The following is a 21,664-nucleotide window of genomic DNA, read 5'->3' as shown; positions in this document are numbered from 1 at the left end:
GGCAGTATACTAAAAAATAAATCTTAAAGGGATTTGGATTTGAGGGAAAGCTTCAACTCCAAATAATGTCATATGACAGGTCATTTGAATTATCATTTGAAGGTAGAAGGATCCAGCAGGCAGTTAGAGAAGCAAAACAATATGTCTGTGCTGGAGATCTCACTGCAGTGAGAGCTGGAGCCAGGAGACCTATGATATGAGAGGAAATGGAAAATAAAGCAGAGAAGTTACATCATGGAAGGAAATGGGAGCTGAAGTGTCAGGGTGGTGTCACAGATGTCAGAAGGGAGTTCCAGGGGAGATAGTTAATAGGGCCTGATGCTGGAGGGGAAAAAAAGAAAAAGACAAAACTCAAAGGCTAAAAGGCAACCAATGAAGAGGCCACTGGTGATCTTAGAGAATGGTGAGGCTAGGAGTCAAAAGGAGTAAGGTTTGAGAGTGAACAAATAATTAGAAAAATAGGAATAAACACAGACATATGTAGTGTAACACATTCAGACGGTAGGTTAGCCAGTGGCACCACACCTTATCAGAACAGTAAGGGATAAGTGGAAATGCCAGCATATAATATAAATTGCTATTATCCTTCGTGTCCTGAACACTATAAACTCTGTGTCCAGTGAACTGTTCAGAACCATTTTTGTGAGTAATGTGATATGCTTGTGTCAAAAAAGAAACGAATTACCATTGTCACCTTCATCCTTTCCTTGACCTGTATTGCTTGCTGGTTCTCCTCGATGCCAGATCAATAACAGCAAAAGGAAGCATTGTCATCTCTAGCTAGCTGAAATGCATACTAATGCAAACATCTTACCAGGACTTCTCAGTTATGGTAGTAAAATTAAAGCACGAGGGCAATGTCAATTCTGTGTCTAATCCGTTTCCTTCTCAGATGTGAGGTTTTTTTTTTTAATCTTACCCCTGATGGGCATGGTTTCTCATTAATGGCCTGAAGCATCAAGAGTAGGTCAGAGGCCTGTATTCAAGGGTCCTAGTACTATGTAGATGAGTCTACGGATGAGTCAAAGTAATAGTTCTTACACCAGAGAGGCTGCAATAATTTCAATGTTAATAACTGGATAGGGTTTTGAGAACTTGAGATAGGGCTCTTTATAAATGTTTCATGTCATTCTCACTTAACCTGTACCCTATTAAAATAGCCTACCAACTAAATTGGGCTTTCTAAGGATAAATAAAAGTTCAGTAGCAATTTCCAGGTTTTGTGAATGTGAAACAATCTGAGCTCATACCTTCAGATGATACTGATGATTCCATGCAGGCTACACTTCTCTGAGACACTCTTTTAATTGAATAACTTCCTTTCTGTTATGGTTAATCTTATCCAGTCAAGTAAGTTGGCACGGTATCCACTAGAATTCAGAAATTCTTGAAGCTCAAGGTTAGAACATGGTAAAAGTTCTTTTTAAAGTCTTTTTGGAATGAAATCTCTCAATAATGATTCCTCTGTAAGATGGGAGTTAGCCCATACCCTATTATTCAGATTCTTTACTGAAGCTTAAAAAAAATCAAAGAAGAAATTAAAATACATTTGTTTTTCAGACTTAGTATGAGGTCTCTCCAGATGTTAAACCTGGCAGAGTAGCCAACGTTCAACACAAGAGAAAACCATCCAGTAGATATTTGGGTCACTTTTCAGGGAAGCATCATCAATGAAAATTTACTTGCTGTTTCCTTCTTTTTGGTTAATTTATTAGGCTTGAAGCTGAGATAATGATTTAATTTCCCTCTTCTATGATACTCCAAGTGAAAGGAATAGAAGAGTTTTGTTACCAGTGGCATAAAGAATTCTACTAACCACTAACCTGGTGGGGGTGAAGAGAGACAGTTCTAAGTGTCCACGGCTCCCACAGGCCAGAGCAAATGTGGCAAGAAGGCACATCCCAAAGATGTGCTTTGCTTCCAAAAAATTGTATTGAGAATTTTTTTTAATATGAAATTTATTGTCAACTTGGTTTCCATACAACACCCAGTGCTCATCCCAACAGGTACCCTCTGCAATGCCCATCACCCACCCTCCCCTCCCTCCTACCCCCCACCAACCGTCAGTTTGTTCTCAGTTTTTAAGAGTCTCCTATGGTTTGGCTCTCTCCCCCTCTAACTTTTTTTTTTCCTTCCCCTCCCCCACGGTCTTCTGTTAAGTTTCTCAGGATCCACATAAGAGTGAAAATTTTGTATATGCAATACACTGTGTTAGGCACTCCAGCGAATATAAATAACTCAGAATTTCAGTCATAAATATAAATAGGAATACACACACACACACGTATACACACATACATTGACACTTAAAGGAATATATCATTAGGATGCTTTGAGCTAGAAGAAATAGAAAGTTCCAACTCAAATGGATTGAACAAATAAATGTATTACTTCATATAACAAGTCCAAGCTTTAGGCAGCTTCTGATTGTCATACAGTCAGGGCTTATGCTCTATTTTTCTGTAATTCTCTCAGCTTAGCCCTTCTGTTATCTTTGTCCTCTGACCAGATGCCCACATGATTGCAAGAGAGCAATGGCAGTTCTGGTATCATGGGCTGATAAGACAGCATGCAGAGGCAGAAAAGAGGGTTTTCTCTTAAGAGATTAGGGACCCATTAGCAAGGTGATGGGGGGAATGGATGCTGTTAGGAAACCTACAGTCAAGTAGAGGAGAGAGCAGGAAATACTGTGCTAGATACTGTACTAGAGAGATATACAGTCTATAAGGCTTGTACCAAAAAGAGAGTACTGCCCTTTCTCGGCTGGGGGAAAGGTAGAGGCGGATCAAAGACAACTTCACTTGGAAAAGAGGTTGTTAATCCATTGGGGACATGTTGAGCTTAAGATACTGTGGGACCTCCAGGTGGAGAAATCCAGTAGACAGTTGGATGTATATTGATTGGAATAAGTCTGGGAAATCTAGATTGAGAAAAAGATACAGGTGGTGGTGAAGGCTCTCAGGATGGATGAGCTAATGGAGAGAGGACAGACTAGGACCGGAAAGGAGATCCTGAGGAGCACTGACATTTTAAAGCACGGGTAAAATAAGAGGAGTTCACAGAGACAGAAAATAAAAATGAATCTTTTAATGCCATCTGTGTGTGGGATGGGTGCAAGCCAACTAGAAATGACATTTTGTGGTATTCACACATGTGATCTGGGTAAAGGACTGGTAAACGCGAGGAACCTTTCAATAGCCATTATTTGCCCAGCATCAGGTGCTGTTCCCTAAGAAACTGGAGGAATGAGACAGAGTTTCCCTGGAGGTATGGCTAGACCTGAACAGTCCCCCACCAACACAGAACTGGAGCATTAAAATTCTAAAATGAGTCTCTTTTTCTTTGCAGGAGTGGTCACACATTACTTGCTTTCTGGTTTTCCCGCCAAGAAGGAAAACTAAACCGACAGCAGACTATAGAGCTGGGACATCACATCCTCAAAGCACACATTTTTAAGGTAATTACAAAAGTTGAAGAATTTTCTCTTTCCATCACCAGCAGGCTTTCCTTAACACTGTGTGTGTGAAGCTACTGTCATTTTCTTATAGTCCCTGCTTGTTGTAGAGTTGTTCCATCTCCTAAAATTTATGGCCTGTTCCTCCATAGACCTTTGGGAAGAGAATGACATTTGTCTTCTCCCAGTCTAGCCGATTGCTCGGCTTTTTGGGACATGTGCATGTATAATCATTTAGGTAAGAGCCATGTACACATACATATGTGTACTCTATATATGACCTACCATGTCCTATAGCAATCAGTTGCAGATTTTCACAATGCCTTAAAAAAAAAAGAAAGAAAAAATCGCTGAGAGCAGTTATTCTTTCAGTTTTCTTGTAATTGTTTTATGAAGATTTTTTTCATATTCTTGGTGCTTTGATTTTCAAAATGTTTATCTGGAGCCAGCATTAACCTTTCTTTGGGCTACCTCCTCTGTTCGCCATTCAAATTACAATCCCAGTTGTTCCCTCAGTAGTTTCACAACATTTAAGAACTCTATAGCATCCGCTTCCCTCTCTCAACATCCACAAGGCTGGAATGGAGGACCCAGAAGAGGGCACAGAATCTGTCCGTTTGTGTATGCGTGTGTTCGGGTGTTTCCTCAGCACTTACCTGGGCATTGTCCTAGGTCCTAGGGATACAAAAGCAAAAAAGATACTAGTCCCTAGTTTCAAGGAACTTATAGTCTAAGTAACAGTTGTGGGATAAAGTACAAAAGTCAAGAAAGAAATTTGCTCTCCTGGTGTTTCTAGCCCACAGTTTGCCATTGCATCCGCTACCTCCAATCCCCACAGTCTCTTTAGAGTGCTCTTCCTGCCTCAGGATTGAGAAATACTAGTATCTTAAATAGTTCTCTGTGTTGGACTTCCCCCAAGGGATACTATTAAAGATAAAACAGTGCTCTTCAGAGAGAAAATGGCATTAAGGGCAACTCCAAGAGCCTAGCAAATTCTTCCCAGTATATAAGCGCACAGCCAGAGAAGCCTGCTCATCAGACATACAGAAGTGAAACCCACAGTGACAAGTCCTTTATTTGAATCATAATTGTCGTATCTAACAAATCACTGTACCAAAAATGACTGTACCCAGTGACCTTACTTAGCGGGAGCAGAGTGAGACTAAAATAACAAGCAAGGTGTCTCATTCCAACTTCAAGTGGACCAGAAAGGGTCTGCTCCTTTTGCAAACTCTGAGATCATTATCCTTCAGTTAGATAGGAAAGTAACATTAAGTATTCAGCATTACCCCCTTTAAACACTTTAGCATTTAGCGTCACCATCTGCTTCAGATCAGATGCAGAGAAGCTGATTCCTGTCTTTTCTGTATGAAATAAACACCACATTAACAGATAAATGGTACGAAGTGTCTTTGACCTAGTATGATTATATCCAATACATGGAAACCTACATTTAAACCCTGCACTCCTATCATTGACACAGTTTTATCTTACGTTGCTGCAGACAACATGGTTGCCTGAGATAAGACTGGCTCCATGTGTGATTCAGGCCATAAATACTCGGGTGTGCACCATATGGTGATGACATGACCGTGGGCTGAAGAATGTAGACTCGCACTATGGCTTTCCTGATGGCGCACTTTTCAGGGTCCTTTAAATGCACAGTGCTCCCTGTTTTGTTTTGTTTTTTTATTTTTTTTAACATTTATTTATTTTTGAGACAGAGAGAGAGCATGAACAGGGGAGGGTCAGAGAGAGAGGGAGACACAGAATCTGAAACAGGCTCCAGGCTCTGAGCTGTCAGCACAGAGCCCGACGCGGGGCTGGAACCCACAGACCGCAAGATCATGACCTGAGCTGAAGTCGGACGCTCAACCGACTAAGCCACCCAGGCGCCCCAGCTCCCTGTTGATACACTTTAGCTTCTCCCAGACGCCTAGATTTTTCAGTCCCTGTCAGTTGAGGGTCATGAAAAGTCAAATACAGACTCTATGGTTATAACTTCCGGTCAGCAGTGACATATAGTCCGATTTATATTTCTTTCCAATATATTTTAAATTCCCTTTGTTTTATCTTTGTTCATGAAAAATTACATATAATGTCATTAACTACCTTAAAAATATGAGGTTGTAGGTCTGTAATTCTGGATATTTGGCTGGCAAGGAAGCCCTTTTCATTCTTTTTGTTTTTAACAGCTTTATTGAGGTATAATTCATATACTGTAAAAGTAACCGATTTAAGTGTACAAATGAGTGACTTTTAGCGTGTTTACAGAGTTGTGTGGCTGCCACCACCAGTAGTACGTTTCCATCACCCTAAAAATAAACCTCATGCCCACTTGAAGGTACTCCCCATACTTCCGGGCAGCCATCAGTCTACTTTCTCTCTATAGATTTGACTTTTCTGGACATTTTATATAAATGGAATCATACAGTATGTGGTGTTCTGTGTCAAGCTACTTTCATTTAGCATGTTTTCAAGGTTCATCCATGTTGTAGCATGTATCGGCACGTGATTCCTTTTGATTGCCAAATACTCTGTTTTGTAGATATACCACATTGTATTCATCCATTCACCAGTTGGACACTTGAGTTGTGTCTACTTTTTGGCTGTTGTGAATAATGTTGCTATGAACATCAGCTTACAGATTTTCCCCTTTTTTGATTTTTCTTAAATAAAATTAACCATTTTAAAGTAATAACTCAATGACATTTAGTACATTTGCAGTATTAGTGTCCATGTTTTTACGTGAACGTGTCTTCACTTCTCTTCAATATATACCTAGGAATGGAATTGCTAGGACATACAGTAACTCTTTGTTTAATGTTTTGAGGAATTGCCAGTCGGTTTTCCAAAGTGGCTGCACCGTTTTACATTCCCACCAACAATGTATGAGGATTCCAATTTTTTCAAGCCCTTGCCAGTACTTGTTAGGTACTGTCTGTCTTCTTTATTGTAGCCATTTTAGTGAAGTGTTATCTCACTGTAGTTTTAATTTGTGTTTCCCTAATGACCACTGATGTTGAGCACTTACAATTCTTTTATAATCCTCTAATTGCCATTTAGATTCTTTTTTGTTTAATCTGTGAAAAGAAACCAGGCTGTTTACGAATTATGGCCAGAGATATTTCAATCTAGTTTATAATGCAGGGTGTTTTGTTGGATTGAGTCTAGTCACTGGAAGGATTTCAGAGTGCTCTAGTGATTAGCTCCCTAAATGCTGCCCTCTAAAATGTTTTTTTAATTGATCAGTTCTGTAACATTTCTTACCAGAACAGATTTGTTGGCTGGGGGGGGACAAGTGCTGTAAGTCGGCATCTGGTGAGTAGAAGAAAGATCCTTTGACATCAGTCAAAAGGCATGGATTCAAGTACAGACTCTACCACTTAACTTGAGCCATCTCAATTTCCTCATCCGTGAAACAACATCTAACTCTCAGGATTGTTTTAAGGATCATAGATAATAAGATATATTAAAAAAAAAAGGTACATTATAAAATGCAAAGTACCAGACATATATCTAAGGTTGTATGATCAAAATTATTAGTAATAATCTCTTTTCCTGATAGTAAGACTTAATAATTGCATAAATTCCAGATGGTAATATTACCTTTTTGCTTCAGAGGTTACCTAGCATCCTTTGTAGCAGTGATCAGCAAATACGGCTTTGCAGTCCATATGATCTCTGTTGAAACCACTTAACTCTGCCATTTGTAATTCAAAAACAGCCAGAGACAATGCATGTATAAATAGATATGGTCATATTCCAGTAAAACACGATTTATAAAAACTGGTAAAAGGCTGGATTTAGCTCCAGGCCATAGTTTGCCCACCCCTTCTCCACAATGAAAGGCACCATCCTGTTTGTTTCCCAGGATCCTTTTATTATAACCAGACATGGCCACATGGATGGTCAGATAAGAACAATAATGATTTATTTATTTGAGATGCTTCAATATCTACAAGTGGATCACTGATGATATATTTGTAAATAATTCTCCTTAAGGAACCTCATTGCATGAGCCCCTACGTTAGTTTTTGCCACGATCTTAAGATACTTGAGCCATAACTAAGATCCCTAAAATGAGATTGCTGTAATTTCTTTATGCTTTCCCTGTTTTCTTGAAGTATTCAAAACTACTGAGCAGCTGCTAAGCAGTGGTACAAATTTAGACCCTAACAAAGATTTGAGGAAAGGACTACATTACCTTCCATCTCTGGCAGAGAGAGATCCCTTGTTGCCTGAGCAATAGTTACAGATACTAAAGAAACACTTTTCTAGTTACTTGAACCTAAAGTTCTCTTTAAGAATCCATGAGTTCATAATTTAACTATAGGTTATTTTTGGCTACATCCTACCTGATAATGGGATCCTGCCTGTCACCTTTATCAAGTTGAATTTAACTAAACTGAAACTCTTTCCTCCTGTACCTCATAGAAGCAAAGAGTCAACCCACCAAGGAGAAGAAATCAGTAGAGCAAGTCCATGGCACAAGCAATGCTAATACTCCAAATCCTGTATTTCAAGCTTATTTCCTGTGTATTTACTTCAACCTCACTGGGACCCCTGGTGCTATCTTGTGGCCCATTTACTGGACCATTTCATTGAAGTGCATTTACCAACGTCTATTCTTACTCAGTTCCCCTACCCATTTCCTTCTCATCTGACCCTTAATCAAGTCAACTAACTCCCCAGACAGCCTGACTTACGAGTCACTGAAGAAATCCTAGCCATTGAGTGTGAGTGCCCTTAACTATTCTCCTCTCGCCAAAAAATCAATCTGTAGTATCATCAGTTCTTACCTCCCTTTCTCTTGTCTCCAAGGAGGAGATATCCCTGTTCTCACCTTATAAAATTTTTACTATAATTCAAACATATCAGAAAGCACAGAAAACTAAATAATCAAGTACTATCTATCATATTAAGTGTTTAGATTTTTCCGTGTTTGCTTCAAATCTTTTTCTTTATTTTTGAGAAATGAAAATGTAGGAGTCTCCTTTACCCCATTTCTCTCCCTTTTCAAATATCATTTGTACCCTAAAGTTCACATGTGTTCTTCTTATCCATATTTTGTACTTTTCCAACATAGATATGTACTCGGAAGCAATATACAGCATTATTTCATTTCTTTTTAACTTGACATAAACAGAATCATACTCTTCATGTATTTCTGTAACTTTTTGTCACTTACTATGTATATTCAAGATTTATCTATAGGTCTATATAGATAGACTTTCAACTTTGGCTGTCCATTAGATTCTCCTGGGGAACTTTAAACACACACACACACACACACACACACACATATACATCTGAGCCTTGCTCCCAGAGATTATCATTCATTGTTCTCAGATAGAACCCAGGCGCTTTTTTTTTTTTAAATAAACCTTGTTTCTTAGAGCAATTTTAGGTTTACAGAAGATACAGAGAATTTCCATACACTCACTCCCCCACCAGTTTTCCGTATTATTAACATGTTACAGTGGTGTGGGTACACTGTTATAATCGATGAACCTATATTGATGCATTATTATTAACTGAAGTCTATAGTTTATATTAGGATTTAACTGTATTATATGCTTCTGTGGATTTTGCCAAATGCCTACTATGTATTCACCATTTCTGGGTCATACAGAAGAATTTCACTGCCCTGCCCTAAAAATCCCAAAGCTATCAAAAGTACTCCTAACTAACTCTGTAGAACTGGCAGACACATCGAGGAGAAAAGTAGCTCTCAACTGCTCTCCTGGGCTCCTTCCTATCCTTACTTGGTCTAGTAATTCTTCTCCAATACGTTATTCTTCCCATTTCTTTAATGAGGATAATTTTTGAATTTTGTACAGCCTTTCCTAGTTGTCCTTAGCAGGAATAAGTTTGCATCTACCATTACCAGAAGTAGAAATATACCCAAGACCCCTTGAGCAAAAAAATTTAACTTGGCATTCTGGGAACATCCAGCTTTTCTCTAAACATCTTAGGCTTTCTCATTTAAAATTCCTTTGGTGCCTTTTTAATGAAACTGTCCTGCATATCACAAAGAAAAAAGAAGCAATTTACATTCAAGAAAACTAAACCCAAAGTTACAGGCCCTGAGCAGAGGAGTGAGTTGCTGTATCTTTCTGAGATACTAAATACAGTATTTTCCAAACTCCCTCTGATGCCAGAGACCTTGTGCAAGAGTAGAATTGCCATGTGACTTGAATAAACACTAGTCCAGCAATAATCTTCTGTAAAATAATCTTCATAATATTCTATGGATTCAGTGAACATATCTAAGGAATCTCATTTAAATCCATGTTTGAGAGAACGTTGTTACAGGTCATTGCCATAGTTTTGCTTTAAATAAGTTTTGCTTTAAATTTGGTAAAGAAATAATGCTTAGTTGAAGACATAAGAGTAAGACCACAGGAATAGATCAGATTGTGTAGGATAAAAAAGGACAATTTGGGGGGCGCCTGCATGGCTCAGTCGTTTGAGCGTCTGACTCTTGATTTCGGCTCAGGTCATGATCTCACAATTCGTGGGTTCTAGCCCCGTGTTGGGCTGTCCACTGACAACACAGAGCCTACTTCGGATCCTCTGTCCCCCTGTCTCTCTGCCCTCCCCAGCTCATGCTATCTCTCTCAAAAATAAACAAACATTAAGAAAAAAAAAAAAAAAAAAAAGGACAACTTTGGGAGAAGAGGCTCAAGGGTAGAGAATGGTTCGGAATTAAAGGTAATGGAAAAAGCCAGCAATCAGCCACTTTGCTTATTCTAGTCGCTACTCTGCCAGCTAAAAATTCAGAACTGAAGTCCTGGCCCAGGTTTAACATAGTATAATGGAAGGAACATGAACTTTAGAGTTAAAAGGACTTGGCTTCTAATTCCAGCTCCACTTTTTAATAGTTGTATGACTTTGGGCAAATTACTTAGCCCGCTCTGGGTTGTTTCCTCCTATATAAAAATAGTAGTAAATTCTACTTCATAGGACTGTCATGGAGATTAGATTAAAAGAGATAATATATAAAAAAGCCCTAGCACAGAAACTGACACATAGTAGATACTGAATAAATGTTGGATTCCCTTCCTTTTTTTCCTTCAATCATAATATATAGAGCTTGTCTTCCATTGTTTCCTCTCTTGGACTACAAATATTAATTTCTTTTTTTTTTAATATTAAATTTATTGTCAAACTGGTTTCCATACAACACCCAGTGCTCATTCCAACAGGTGCCCTCCTCAATACCCATCACCCCCCTCCCCTCTCTCCCACTCCCCATCAACCCTCAGTTTGTTCTCAGTTTTTAAGAGTCTCTTACATTTTGGCTCCCTCCCTCTCTAACCTTTTTTTTTTTTCCCCTTTCCCTCCCCCATGGTCTTCTGTTAAGTTTCTCAGGATCCACAAAAGAGTGAAAACATACGGTATCTGTCTTTCTCTTTATGGCTTATTTCACTTAGCATCACACTCTCCAGTTCCATCCACGTTGCTACAAAGGGCCATATTTCATTTCTCATTTCTTTCTCATTGCCACGTAGTACTCCATTGTGTATATAAACCACAGTTTCTTTTTCCATCATCACTAAACCAGCCCTACAAGGGATCCTAAGAGGGATACACATATTAATTTCTAATGATATTTCTGTATAATTGGTTAATATAGTGTGCTGTTCTTCAAAAGATCTTGGTGAGGTTCACAGGAGACTGAGGCCCAGAGAGGGAATCAGAGCTAAATTTCCTGGTTTTCCAGGATCTACATTGGAGGTGAGCTCTAGACCCTAACTTGCCTGGACTCCAACACTGAATGAGTAGCACTTGGAGTTATTCCAAAAAGAACCAGAAATATGTTTCTCATATGAAATTTCCAAATAGTGAATCTCATATGTGAAAATAATCATAACTACTTAACAATGTGTTTGCCTCAGTTTATTTGTTTGCATATGAACTGGTTAGCCAAATAAGAGAGATTGCAATTGATGTCCCTGCTGGTAGCACAAATGAAAGAAGCCCTAAAGTAATAATGAGCAATCGGAAAATGTGTCAGTCCTTCCTACTCTTTTCAGAGCACCCCACTTGCTGTGCCAAGTGGATACTGGCGGAGAGATTCACAACGGAGTTCAACTCCTCAAGGCCAGAGAGGATGTGGATAATGTAGAAATTTAGCAGCCATTTTCAAATAGTGGAGGAGGATAAAAGTGGGAATAATCCCTGTGTGGTATAAAGGTTTAAAACTGGATTCTGTTTCAGCCTTCCAGCGTGGGAGTATGCTTTTGGGAACCCAAAGATCTTCTATGCCAGGATTTCACCCAGCCTTTCTGACTCACCCTCTTGTCCATCATTTATCATTAGGATAGGGTAGACAAAAAGAGTAGATGTAGTTAGCATCATCCTTCCTCGTTTTGCCAAATTGCCAATTTCACATTGGGTGTTTAGACACAGTCCAGCCACATCGACAAAGCCCTGTTACAATGGCACAAAATACAAAAGCATCCACTTCGAGAGATATATCCTACAGATATACTTGCACAAGTGTATAAAGATCTATGTACAGAGATGACCTTTGAAACATAGTTCTAATAGTAAGGAAAAAAACAGAATACCTAAATATCCATCTCTAGGGGCATGACTTAAGTAAATTATGTTTATGATACATCCATATAATGGACTACTATGTCTCTCTTAAAATAGAATGAGGCAGGGACATCTGGGTGGCTCAGTTCGTTGAGCATCCGACTTCGACTCGTCATGATCTCACAGTTCGTGGGTTCAAGCCCTGCATTGGGCTCTGTACTGACAGCTCAGGGCCTGGAGCCTGCTTCGGATTCTGTGTCTTCCTCTCTCTCTACCCCTCCCCCACTCACACTCTGTCTCTCTCTCTCTCAAAAAAGAATAAACATGAAAAAAAATTTTTTTAAGAGAATGAGGCAAAAGCGTGAGTACATGTGTGTAATATGTCCACAATATTTTGTTTAAAAAATTAATAGAAGGAGACCCGTGCAGACCCATGCAGGTGAACCCAGAGTCTCAGCCTGGGACATCCCCTTTGGCAGGGCTAGACACCTAAACACAAAAACAGACACATGCCTCTGCCATCTACAATCAGGTCTTAGGGAATCCATACTTCCTGCCTCTCAAACAAAGAAGTGTAGAAGCCAAAGGACTTTGAACACCAGAGCCTGGGAGGAAAAGAGACTGAATCTACTGTGAAGAAAATAGAAAAGCTGGGAAAAAAGATAGGTGGGTAACTGTGAACTGGGGGAGATTAAAAAAAGGCCGAGTGGGAACGAAGGGGAGAGACCCTCTTCTTCAGAGAGACAAAGGGAAGAGAAAGAGCGGCTAGAGAAGTGCAGGACCCTATTTGGACAGGAGAAAGACCTCGGATTCAGACTGAGAGGCATCCCATCTCTAACTGCAGGGCTTTCTTCGGACTGGGGCCAGCTCCCTGTTCGAGCACCTGGGGAGAAGAGGGGAGCCAGGCCTGGGTGCGGGTATAGGTCAGGGTCTCGGTCCGCAGCTGGAGAAAAGTGGCTCCCTCCCTGGAGGGCTGCGCGCTAGTACAGAACCTGCCTGCGTCCGCCACCCCCAGGCACGGTGGCTGGGCCAAGGGCGCAGTCTGCGGGAGGGTAAGGCCGCCATTTCCCTAGAGTGCTGTGGGAAAAGACAAAGGCTGCCTGCGTCCGCCACCCCAGTGGCTCGCGGTGAGGGTGAGGGCGGCGGCTCAGTCCACAGTGGGAGAAGGCGTTCCTCCCTGAAGTGCTGTGGCACAGACAAAGCCAGCCAGGACTACATATCACCGCACTGGGAGGCCCACAGTGCCACAGCGCACGGAGCGGGACTTTGAATCCTAGCCAAGCGCAGGGTCAGGGGAGTTGGTGGAGTGAGAAGGACCGCCCCATCTGCGCCCATGGCACAGTGAAGCTGACTGAAACTGAGTCCACCGGTCCGGCTCCGTGGAAAAGAGACTGGGGGATCATCATTACCGCCCCACCACCACCACCACCACCACCACCACCAAGGCGGGGCCTCAAGGATCACTCTCAGGGCGTGATCACTCCCATAGTGGAGGCGGGTTCACAATATGCCAAACCACGCCCCCTTGCACTGGGTAACTGCGTATCCACCCAAGGGGCACAGACCCTGCGGACAGCTCCTCATGACAAGCGATGCAGCGTTGCCTGGATTAACCCTAGGTCAATTCTGGATATATAGATATATTCTCCCCCTCTCCCCATTTCTCCTCCTTATCTCTTCCTTCCCCTAGGCTTGTTACTCTGGTTATTAGTCTGTCTAAACAGACATATTTAATCCATTGTCTTGATACATGTTTTATACCTCCTTTCTCTCTCTCTGATATAACTAAGCCATATAGTTTCTCTTTCTGGGTAACTTTGTCTTCGTTTCATTTTCACCACCTCCTTCTTTATTTTCCTTTCTCTCTCTCTCTGGATTAAGCCTTTTAGTCTCTCTGCCTAATCAATGTTTATTTTTTCTCCCCACCCCCCGCTCCTCTCATTTCTCTCTTTGTATGTGCTCTTCTATCAGCACTGCCTCTATCCTCTTCTTTACTTACAGTCTTCTTTACAAAAAGCTTTTGGGCTTTTTGTTTTTAGCCTTTAGGTTTTTGTTTTTGTTTATTTGTTTGTGTTATTTGTTTGTGTGCTTGCGTGTTTCTGTCTCCTGTTTGTCTATCTGTTTTCCTTTATAGGGCTACTCCAAAGAACAAATCAAAGCACATCTGGTGGAGGGTCCAAAATATTACTGCAAGTAGGGTCATAAAATCACCAAAGTCACAACAACAGAGAGCAAGTAACAATCCCCCAAAAAAAAACACCTCCTGAAGGGCAAGGCCCTGGACAGTGTATGACCCTCCTTTAATATAGCAGTGCTCACAGGTGCAGAGCATACAACAAGCTTTTAAAACACATAAGGGACAGAAAACTAGCCAAAATGACAAAACAGAAGAATTCTCCTCAAAAGAAATTCCAGGAAGTAGCTACAGCTAACAAATGGACCAAAACCAATTTAAGCAATATACCGGAACAAGAATTTAGAATAATAATCATAAAATCAATCACTGGGCTTGAAAAAAGCATAGAGGACAGCAGAGAATCTATTGCTACAGAGATCAAGGGAGTAAAAAATGGTCATGATGAATTAAAAAATGCACAAATGAGGTGCAAAATAAAATGGAGGTGGCTACAGCGCGGATTGAAGAGGCAGAAGAGAGTATAGGTGAATTAGAAGATAAAATTATGGAAAAAGAGGAAGCTGAGAAAAAGAGAAAAAAATCCAGGAGTACAAGGGGAGAATTAGAGAACTAAGTGATGCAATCAAATGGAACAATATCCATATCCTAGGAATTCCAGAAGAAGAAGAGAGAAAGGGGCTGAAGGTGTATTTGAACGAATCATAGCTGAGAACTTCCCTGATCTGGGGAAGGAAACAGGCATTGAAATCCAAGAGACACAGAGAACATAACTTGAATCAATCTTCTGCACGACATATCATAGTGAAACTGGCAAGATACAAGGATAAAGAGAGAATTCTGAAAGCAGCTAGGGATAAATGGGCCTTAACATACAAAGGTAGACACATAAGGGTAGTCGCAGACCTATCTACTGAAACTTGGCAAGACAGAAAGGAATGGCAGGAAACCTTCAATGTGATGAACAGAAAAATATATGCAACCAAGAATCCTTTACCCAGCAAGCCCGTCATTCAGAATAGGAAGAGAGATGAAGGTTTTCCCAAACAAACAAAAACTGAAGGAATTCATCACCACTAAACCAGCCCTACAAGAGACCCTAAGGGGAGACTCTGTGAATGAAATGTTGCAAGGACCACAAAGTACCAGAGACACCACTACAAGCATGAAACCTACAGATACCACAATGACTCTAAACCCGTTTCTTTCAGTAATAACACTGAATGTAAATGGACTAAATGCTCCAACCAAAAGACATAGGGTATCAGAATGGATAAAAAAAAAAAAAAGACCCATCTATTTTCTGTCTACAAGAGACTCATTTTAGACCTGAGGACACCTTCAGATTGAAAGTGAGGGGATGGAGAACTATCTATCATTTGGTACTGGAAGTCAAAAGAAAGCTGGAGTAGCCATACTTATATCAGACAAACTAGACTTTAAATTAAAGGTTGTAACAAGAGATGAAGAAGGGCATTATATAATAATTACAGGATCTATCCATCATGAAGAGCTAACAATTATAAATGTCTATGCACCAAATTCGGAAGCCCCCAAATATATAAAACAATTAATCACAAACATAAGCAAACTTATTGGTAAGAATGTGGTAATTGCAGGAGACTTTAATGCTCCACTTACAACAATGGATAGAACATATAGACAAAGAATAAATAAAGAAACAAAGGCCCTGAATGATATATTGGATCAGATGGACTTGACAGATATATTTAGAACTCTGCATCCCAAAGCAACAGAATATACTTTCTTCTCAAGTGCACATGGAACATTCTCCAAGATAGATCACATACTGGGTCACAAAACAGCCCTTAATAAGTGTACAAGAATTGAGATCATACCATGCACACTTTCAGACCACAATACTATGAAACTTGAAATCAACCACAGGAAAAAGTCTGGAAAACCTCCAAAAGCATGGGGGTTAAAGAACATCCTACTAAAGAATGAATGAGTCAACCAGGCAATTAGAGAAGAAATTTAAAAATATATGGAAACAAATGAAAATGAAAACACAACGATCCAAACCCTTTGGGATGCAGCGAAGGCAGTCCTGAGAGGAAAATACATTGCAACCCAGGCCTATCTCAAGAAACAAGAAAAATCCCAAATACAAAATCTAACAGTACACCTAAAGGAAGTAAAAGCAGAACAGCAAAGACACCCCAAGCCCAGCAAAAGAAGAGAAATAATAAAGATCAGAGCAGAAATAAACAATATAGAATCTAAAAAAAAAAAAAAACAGTAGAGCAGATCAATGAAACCAAGAGTTGGTTTTTTGAAAAAATAAACAAAATTGATAAACCTCTAGCCAGGCTTCTCAAAAAGAAAAGGGAGAGGACCCAAATAGATAAAATCATGAATGAAAATGGAATTATTACAACCAATCCCTCAGAAAAGCAAGCAATTATCAGGGAATACTATGAAAAATTACCTGCCAACAAACTGGACAACCTGGAAGAAATGGACAAATTCCTAAGCACCCACACACTTCCAAAAATCAAACAGGAAGAAATAGAAAATTTGAACAGACCCATAACCAATGAAGAAATTGAATCAGTCATCAAAAACCTCCCAACAAATAAGAGTCCAGGACCAGATGGCTTACCTGGGGAATTCTACCAGACATTTAAAGCAGAGATAGTACCTATTCTTCTCGAGCTGTTCCAAAAAATAGAAAGGGAAGGAAAACTTCCAGACTCATTCTATGAAGCCAGCATTACTTTGATTCCTAAACCAGACAGAGACCCAGCAAAAAAAGAGAACTACTGGCCAATATCCCTGATGAATATGGATGCAAAAATTCTCAACAAAATACTAGCAAATCGAAATCAACAACATATAAAAAGAATTATTCACCATGATCAAGTGGGATTCACTCCTGGGCTGCAGGGGTGGTTCAGTATTCACAAATCAATTAATGTGATACATCACATTAATAAAAGAAAAGATAAGAACCATATGATCCTGTCAACCAATGCAGAAAAAGCATTTGACAAAATTCAGCATCCTTTCCTAATAAAAACCCTCAAGAAAGTTGGGATAGAAGGAACATACTTAAACATCATAAAAGCCATTTATGAAAAGCCCACAGCTAATATCATCCTCAATGGGGAAGAACTGAGAGCTTTCCCCCTGAGATCAGGAACACGACAGGGATGTCCACTCTCACTGCTGTTGTTTAACATAGTGTTGGAAGTTCTAGCATCAGCAATCAGACAACAAAAGGAAATCAAAGGCATCAAAATTGGCAAAGATAAAGTCAAGCTTTTCACTTTTTGCAGATGACATGATACTATACATGGAAAACCCAATAGACTCCACCAAAAGTCTGCTAGAACTGATGCATGAATTCAGCAAAGTCGCAGGATACAAAATTAATGTACAGAAATCAGTTGCATTCTTATACACTAATAGTGAAGCAACAGAAAGACAAATAAAGAAACTGATCCCATTCACAATTGCACCAAGAATCATAAAATACCTAGGAATAAACCTAACCAAAGATGTAAAAGATCTGTAGGCTGAAAACTATAGAAAGCTTATGAAGGAAATTGAAGAAGATACAGAGAAATGGAAAAACATTCTGTGCTCATGGATTGGGAGAATAAATATTGTTAAAATGTCAATACTACCCAAAGCAATCTACACATTCAGTGCAATCCCAATCAAAATTGCACCAGCATTCTTCTCAAAGCTAGAACAAGCAATCCTAAAATTTGTATGGGACCACAAAAGGCCCTGAATAGCCAAAGTAATATTGAAGAAGACCAAAGTGGGAGGCATCATAATCCCAGACTTTAGCCTCTACTACAAAGCTGTAATCACCAAGACAGCATGGTATCGGCACAAAAACAGACACATAGACCAATGGAATAGAATAGTGACTCCAGAATTGGACCCACAAATGTATGGCCAACTAATCTTTGACAAAGCAGGAAAGAAAATTCAGTGGAAAAAAGACAGTCTCTTTAACCAGTGGTGCTGGGAGAACTGGACAGAAACATGCAGAAGAATGAAGCTAGACCACTTTCTTACACCATTCACAAAGATAAACTCAAAATGGATGAAAGACTTGTATGTGAGACAAGAAACCATAAAAACCCTAGAGGAGAAAGCAGGAAAAAACCTCTCTGACCTCAGCTGCAGCAATTTCTTACGTGAGACATCTCCAAAGGCAAGGGAATTAAAAGCAAAAATGAACTATTGGGACCTCATCAAGATAAAAAGCTTCTGCACTGCAAAGGAAACAATCAACAAAACTAAAAGGCAACCAATGGAATGGGAAAAGATATTTGCAAATGACATATCGGATAAAGGGCTAGTATCCAAAATCTATAAAGAACTCACCAAACTCCACACCCGAAAAACAAATAATCCAGTTTCGAAGAAATGGGCAGAAGACATGAATAGACACTTTTCTAAAGAAGACATCTAGATGGCCAACAGGCACATGAAAAGAGGCTCAATATCACTCCTCATCAGGGAAATACAAATCAAAACCACACTGAGATATCACCTCACGCCAGTCAGAGGGGGCTAAAATGAACAAATCAGGAGACTATAGATGCTGGAGAGGATGTGGAGAAATGGGAAACCTCTTGCACTGTTGGTGGGAATGCAAACTGGTGCAGCCACTCTGGAAAACAGTGTGGAGGTTCCTCAAAAAATTGAAAATAGATCTACCCTATGACCCAGCAATAGCACTGCTAGGAATTTACCCAAGGGATACAGGAGTGCTGATGCATAGGGGCACTTGTACACCAATGTTTATAGCAGCACTGTCAACAATAGCCAAATTATGGAAAGAGCCTAAATGTCCATCAACTGATGAATGGATACAGATGTGGTTTATGTATACAATGGAATACTACTTGGCAATGAGAAAGAATGAAATCTGGCCATTTGTAGCAACATGGATGGAACTGGAGAGTGTTATGCTAAGTGAAATAAGTCAGGCAGAGAAAGACAGATACCGTATGTTTTCACTCATATGTAGATTCTAAGAAACTCAACAGAAGACCAGGGGGAAGGGGAGGGGCAGGGGAAGTTACAGAGAGGGAAGGAAGCAAACCATAAGAGACTCTTAAAATACCGATAACAAACTGAGGGTTGATGGGGGGTGGGGGGAAGGGAAAGTGGGTGATGGACATTGAGGAGGGCACCTGTTGGGATGAGCACTGGGTGTTGGGTGAAACCAATTTGACAATAAATTTCATTAAATAAATAAAATTAATAGAAGAATATCTAATTTTTTATTTATATTTTTAAAGTGTTTTAAAATCACTTATAGCATATGGACCTTTTATGGATCACAATTCAGACCAAAGTAAATTATTTCTTTGTTTGAGGCAGTCAGGGAAATCTGAACACTGGATATTTGATATTATAGGGTCCATGTTAATTTTAGGTATGATAATGATGTTGAGCTTTGTTTTAAAAAGAGCCTTTATCAGGGCACCTGGGTAGTTCAGTCGGTTAAGCATCCCTCTTGCTTTCAGTTCAGGTCATGATCTTCAGGGTTGTGGGATCAAGCCCTGCATCGGGCTCTGTGCTGAGCATGGAACCTGCTTGAGATATTCTCTCTCTCTGTCTCTCTCTCTCTCTCTCTCTCTCTCTCTCTCTCTCTCTCTCTCTCCTGCCTCCCTCCCTGCCTCCCTCCTTCCCTCCCTCTATGCCTCTTTCCCACTTGCACTCTCTAGCATTCTCTCACTTTCTCTCTCAAATAAAAATTTAAATAGAGCCCTTATCTTTTTTTAGGCATTTACTTAAATAGTTATATAGTAACTTAAAAGATGTTTGGAATTTGCTTCAAAATAATTCAGTCATGGGGACTGGGGAATAGGGGCAGGAGTATAAATAAAATAAGATTGGCCATGAATTGCTGTTTTGGACATATGCAGGTATTCTAGGCAAAAACAACCTGCATTTCAAGGAACAAAGCAGGCAAAAGTAGCTTAAGTTTTTTAAGAGAATACCTCCCCAGATCCACTTATTAGGTGCCAAACTTCATTGTTAGTATCTTCCTTTCCTCAGGATTTCCCGCTTTAACTCACTTCACCCAGATATAGGCAGAAGAGTAAAATGATTGCCAGAGAATATATGACTATCCAGAAATTTTCAAAATTATTCTGACTTCCTTTTGGAGAAGCCAGGTGAAGGGGGCAAACATTAGTACATGCATGGGACCTATTCAGTCATACTAGAGAAAATTTATTGCTAATGGCAATCAAACCTATGTTGTTTTTGTAGGGATGAACAGATGTGATCACTTTAGGGTGTGTTAGTCAGGGTGAGGGGTGCTAGCTGCTGTAACAAACCTGTAGGATCTCAGTGATTTGAGAATGGTTTTTTCTCTCTCACATTGCAGTTCAGGGAAGATTATTAGGCAGGCTCCCTCCATGTAGTAGTTCTGAAATAGTCTAGGGCCTCAGACTCCTCCGCTGGATCTTCCAGCCCGCAGGCAAGAGAAGCAATAGAAAGTGGGGGGGGGGGGGGGGAGATTGGGGCCAAGCCTAGATGCAACATACTATTTCTGCCCATACTTCACCAGGCAGAATTCAGTCAAATGGCCCACCTAACCGTAAAGGAAGCTGGGAAACATCTTTTCCCAAATGCCCAGGAAGAAAATAAGATGGAAATCAGTGACCACACTGCATTATCTTTGTCAGAAAAGATGTGGGGAAAGAATTACATCCAGCATAGCAGAAAAGAGGGGTAATAAGTAGATTTGTTGCCAGAGACTGCTAAGATAGAGACCATTTAAGTTAGCTTGTTGCCACAGGACTAGTCTTTATCCCCATGAGTAGATTGGTTTTGCTGGCCACGGACATTGTTAAGGCAAGACTCTACTCTCATTTATTAGTACAACAAACCTAGAGGCCACTAACTCACTACCGACGGTCCTCTTCAGCTGGGCTAATAATTGACTTGATTTCTTTTTCAGGGTTTGAGTAAAAAAGTTGGCGTGTCCTCCTCTATCCTCCAAGGTCTCTGGATCTCCTACAGCACAGAAGGCCTTTCCATGGCATTGGCATCTTTACGAAATCTCTACACTCCAAATATAAAGGTAAATGCATGTAAATGACAGATTAAAGAATTAGCTGTGCAAAAGTAAAATTAGGACATTTAAGTGGCTGTTTAATTGATCTTTGACTTGCCTTAGACTGTCTCCTACCAGTCAGTCTTTTATTGATAATCTAATGTATTTTACACTTGGTCTTAGCCAAAAGGCGGAGAAGCAGTAATAATCGGATGTATTTTAAATTGTTGCATTTTTTTCTGTGAATTGAAGACCAGACCTCTTAAACTACTACCTTCTCTGAGCTGGCTCTGATTTATAGGATCAGGTGCTCCTGCTTCTAGGCAGTAAATTGATCTCAGGTAGGCTTTGTGTCAGTAGGAGCTTTTCTGAACTGTTGTTCACTTAGCAGAGACTGCGTGAACACAACTACTGTGTGGGTGACATTTGCGCTCATGACTGAGCAGCTCATGTAAAGGAGACATTT

At 40.1% G+C, this 21,664-nt stretch overlaps 1 protein-coding gene across 10 annotated transcripts in view; it reads left to right on the top strand.

The window, feature by feature from the left end:
• The window catches only part of TANC2 (tetratricopeptide repeat, ankyrin repeat and coiled-coil containing 2), a 361,571-nt gene that overhangs the window by 304,457 nt on the left and 35,450 nt on the right, over positions 1–21,664 (top strand). For all 10 annotated transcript variants that reach the window (XM_019466615.2, XM_019466614.2, XM_019466612.2 and 7 more), the window contains 2 exons: positions 3,349–3,457; positions 21,103–21,225. In XM_019466615.2, the coding sequence (XP_019322160.1) occupies positions 3,349–3,457; positions 21,103–21,225 (232 nt within the window). The remainder of the gene's footprint in view (positions 1–3,348; positions 3,458–21,102; positions 21,226–21,664) is intronic.

The sequence above is a fragment of the Panthera pardus genome, unplaced genomic scaffold (genome assembly GCF_024362965.1).
Source record: "Panthera pardus isolate Hobbes unplaced genomic scaffold, ASM2436296v1 HiC_scaffold_3, whole genome shotgun sequence".
In the NCBI taxonomy this organism is placed as follows: domain Eukaryota; kingdom Metazoa; phylum Chordata; class Mammalia; order Carnivora; family Felidae; genus Panthera; species Panthera pardus.
The sequence above is the reverse complement of the archived record's forward strand: the minus strand, read 5'-3'. Positions and strand labels throughout refer to the sequence as shown.